Here is a 4,429-nt window from a genome sequence, read left to right as displayed (position 1 = left end):
ATGAAAATTAATCATGGTCAATCATGGTCTAGTGTTGCATTGTATCAATATGAAAATCAACCATGGTTAACCATGGGAATAATATTAATCCTTCATATATATAATAATATATTAGGGTTTATGAACTAAAATAACTATATTGTGAGGATGAAACGATGGAGGCAGAGCTGTGAGGAATGAGGGCAGCGACGCACAGAGATTAGGGTTCGAAGCAGACCTGCGACGGCAGGAAATCTGCAGGGGCAGTAACCCTCTCCTATCGCGGCAGCGCTGCAGACTACAGGAGAAGGGCGTTGGCAGCAGCGAACCATGAACCCCCTCCAGGGGGCAGGAGGGGCTCCTCCCTCATCCAACGAAAATCAACCAGAGAATAAGGATGGTTTAGAAAGGGACCAGAGTCAGAACGAAGAGAATACTGATGATATTCCGGACATGCAGAAGGAACAAGTTCAGCCAAACAACCAGAGAGTGAGCTCATCCACATGCAAGCCAGTTGCTACGCACAGGCCAAAAGTGGAGTTCCCCAGTCATAGAATCAATGCTAGAATACAATATATGAGGGATCATGCCCTCATAGGAAAATTTATAGGCATCTGGCCAAATGAGAAAGCCTTGAGGACATGGATCAATATCAAGTGGCACCCGAAAGGACACATATCCCTGCATCTGGGACCAAAAGGATTTTTTACAGCAGTCTTCAACTGCTTGGAAGATAGGAACAGAGTCTTTGAGAGCGGGCCGTATTTCTTTTACTCAGCGGGTCTATTTCTCAGAGAATGGATAGAACGATTCAACCCGGATAAGGAAGATCTAAGCTGGGCACCAGTATGGATCAGGTTATACTCATTGCCATGGGAGTATTGGGAGGAAGAATCGCTCCAGGCGATTGGTAAGGTTCTGGGGGATTTTGTCAAGGTAGCAGAAGAAACAAAGATGCAGAGGTACACCTCATACGCCCGGATTTGTGTCTACATGGACCTAAAGAAACCTCTGCCTGATACGGTAAGCCTCTCTCATGAAGATGTAGAATGGATCCAGTTAATAGATTACGAGCATGTGCCTTTTAGGTGTAGAAAATGTCATGCATTAGGGCACCTTTACAGAGACTGCCCGCTAAACACCAAACCCATGGAACAAGACCAGGAAAAACAAACGACAGATGGGTTCACCAAAGTAACAAATCGAAGAAGAGGCAACAAAAAACAGACAACCCAGAATAAGCAAGCTCAAATCGACCCCTCAAAGCCTTCCATGAGCAACAGCTTTGCCGTTCTAGCAGATGAAGACCAGCAAGATGAAGATCCCCTAATATCCAAGTGCAAATCAAATCAGGAAAAGACTGAGGAACCCAAATCGACATCAAAAGGAAAAAAGGAGGTACAAGAAGGAAATACCCATAACACCAAATCGACAGCCTGGAGCCAGCCAGATATGGAAATAGACATTATGGATTCAGGCTCAGCAAAAGAAAGAGAAGAAGAAGATAGCTATCAAGAGCCTCAGAATATGGAGGAAGATACAGAAACATTCGACATTGGGGAACTGGACATTCTAGGTTTGGAACATGCATGCAAAACAGGAAATTTCGACAAGATACTTGAAACTCAAGTGGACAACCTGGTGGAAGTACTCAATAAAGCCCAGAAGAAATATTCGCTAGGGGTTCAAACAGGTAGTCAATGGGATGGGAAGTTTATCACAAAAGACAGCAAAAAGCAAGGAAGGAAGTCTACTTTGGAAAGAACCATCAAGATAGGTGAAGTCCTGGTGGAATCAGGCAGATATGCCAAGCTAACCAGGTATTATAACACCAAATCCAAACCTTCCCAATGAAGTTGATATCATGGAACATTAGAGGGCTCAATGGCCCGAAGAAAGGTAGACTCATAAAAAACATGATAATGGAAGAAAAACCAGCACTTCTTTTCTTGCAAGAGACTAAATGTAATCAGGTTGTTTTAGAAAAAGTAGCAGCAAAAGCTTGGCCGGGAGGGTTCGTCACAGCGGTGGAAGCTCAGGGGGCCTCAGGTGGTCTTGCAATACTCTTGGATGCAAGACTTATACAATTGGATAATATACATGCAAACAGAAATTTCATTCAAGCCACGTTTCATTTAATTGGCACGAATATTTATGGGCACATAACAAATGTATATTTTCCACAAGAAATCCAGCAGAAGACAGAAATTTTGGAAGCATTAACGCAGCTCAATGTAGACCAGACGCATCCGGTGTGGATCTCAGGCAGAGACTATAATATGATAGCGACCATGGAGGAAAAGAGAGGAGGACGTTGCAGAATAAACAGAGATGGCACATTATTAAAAGACTTCATCCAAAACAATTGGATGATCGACCTTCCAACTGAAAACGGCCTCTACACCTGGAGCAATAAAAGAAAGGAACCGATGCAAGTAGCTTCGCGATTGGATCGCTTCCTAATATCTGATAATGCAGTTCATTTAGGGGGAGAATTCACAGCCTCAATCCTACCTTATTCTGGATCGGACCACTGGCCCATTGCCTTACACTAGAACAGACCTGGCAAAAGCATACGGCGCCCATTCAGGTTTGAAGCTTTTTGGTTATCTCACCCGGATTTCCATGAATTTATCAGGACAACTTGGACAAATTTCAACTCAACGGAGGGGACAAAAATGGCTCTATTTCAAAAGAAGCTAAAGTATCTCAAAGAGGAAATAAAACGCTGGAACAAATTTACATTTGGCAATATCTTCAAATCAAAGGAACTCCTTAACAAAAAAATGAAGGATATCCAACAAATAATTATCTCCACAGGACGATCTGAGGATCTGACCCAACAGGAACAAATGATAGAGCAGAAAATCCTGGAACGGGACCTACACGAAGAGACTTTGTGGAGGCAAAAGTCGAGGATTAGGTGGCTGAAGGAAGGTGAAAAGAATACAAAATTCTTTCACAAAACAACAGTTCAGAGACGAATGATCAACCAAATCTCGTATGTTAATAATGAGCAAGGAAACAAGGTTGAAGACCATGATGGAATAGAAAAGGAGTTCATCAATTACTTCAAAAAAATGAATCAAGAACCAAATATCAACAGATCAGAAGCTATTGACAATATCATCAGGCACATACCCAGATTAATCACAGAAGACCATAACACTCTTCTTCTCAAACCAATCAGTCTTCAAGAGGTGGAAACGATGGTGAATCAACTCAAAGTAGGGAAAGCGCCTGGCCCAGATGGGTTCACTTCAAACTTCTTTCAGCATTTCTGGGAACTAATTAAATGGGAAGTCTGGCAGGTCGTGGAAGAATCGAGGACACTCAGATGGATGTACCCAGCCATGAATGCAACATTCCTAGCATTAATTCCCAAATCAACGGAATCTAACTCTCCAGACAAGTACAGGCCCATAGCCTTATGCAATATTATATACAAGATTGTCTCCAAGGTCATCGCTCTGAGACTGAAGCCCATGCTGCCCCTTATCATTTCTCCCGAACAATCTGGATACGTAGAAGGGAGACAGATCACGGATGGGATCATCTTAACCCATGAAACAATACATTCCCTCAAGCAAACGAAGAAGCCAGGTATGTTGCTCAAAATCAATTTATCTAAAGCTTTCGACAGTATCAGCTGGGAATACTTGCAAAAAATTCTCGAAGCTTTTGGTTTTGCCCCCCCATGGGTCAGATGGGTTAGTAATCTCATTTCCTCCTCTTTCTTTTCCATCCTTATTAATGGAATTCCTTCTCCTACCTTCCGTCCATCCAGAGGCATTAGGCAAGGCGATCCTTTATCACCCTTTCTGTTTGTTATCCTCGCTGAAGGCCTGGGGCGAAGTATAAAAGCTGCCATTCTTGCGCACAAGCTCAAAGGGCTAGCTGTCCACCAAATCCCAGCTGTCTCCCACCAACAATTTGTTGATGATAACATTCTATTCGGCCACCCATCCGTTCAAGAAGCTCGCGCTTTTAAATCCATCCTAGACTCCTTTTCAAAGGCTTCCAGAGCTCTCATCAATAATGCCAAATCCCAAGTTTTTTTCTTTAATACCCCTCCCTACACCCAAAGAGCCATAACGCGTATTCTTGGCTTTTCTAAGGCTTCCCTTCCCTCCAATTACCTAGGAGCTCCGCTTATTGCTTCAGCCCTTAAGCACTCTTCTTGGTCAAGCCTGCTCGAAAAATTAGAAGCCAGACTGCTCCTTTGGACTTATAGATCGCTAAACATGGCCAGTAGGATAGTGTTGATCAAAGCAGTTCTGCAATCCATGCCTCTCTACTTATTCTCCATCTTGGTGGCGCCGAAATGGGTTCTTAAAGCCATCAAACAACTGCAGCGGAATTTCTTATGGGGCAGCACTGGCCCAAATCGAAAATGGGCTCTCGTTAAATGGGAGAAGGCATGTCTTCCTAGAATGGTAGGAGGAATAGG

General features: G+C 43.3%; 1 protein-coding gene across 1 annotated transcript; it reads left to right on the top strand.

Moving 5' to 3' along the window:
• Positions 1–1,901: 1,901 nt before the first annotated feature.
• LOC149208731 (uncharacterized) lies at positions 1,902–2,534 on the top strand. Its single transcript, XM_089398407.1, has one exon. It carries the CDS (start codon positions 1,902–1,904, stop codon positions 2,532–2,534), a length of 633 nt encoding a protein of 210 aa, XP_089254533.1.
• The last annotated feature ends 1,895 nt before the right edge of the window (positions 2,535–4,429 follow it).

Source organism: Pinus tabuliformis, chromosome 1_2, assembly GCF_031772625.1.
Source record: "Pinus tabuliformis cultivar Carrire ecotype Pingquan chromosome 1_2, CPIR1, whole genome shotgun sequence".
NCBI lineage: Eukaryota > Viridiplantae > Streptophyta > Pinopsida > Pinales > Pinaceae > Pinus > Pinus tabuliformis.
The sequence above is the reverse complement of the archived record's forward strand: the minus strand, read 5'-3'. Positions and strand labels throughout refer to the sequence as shown.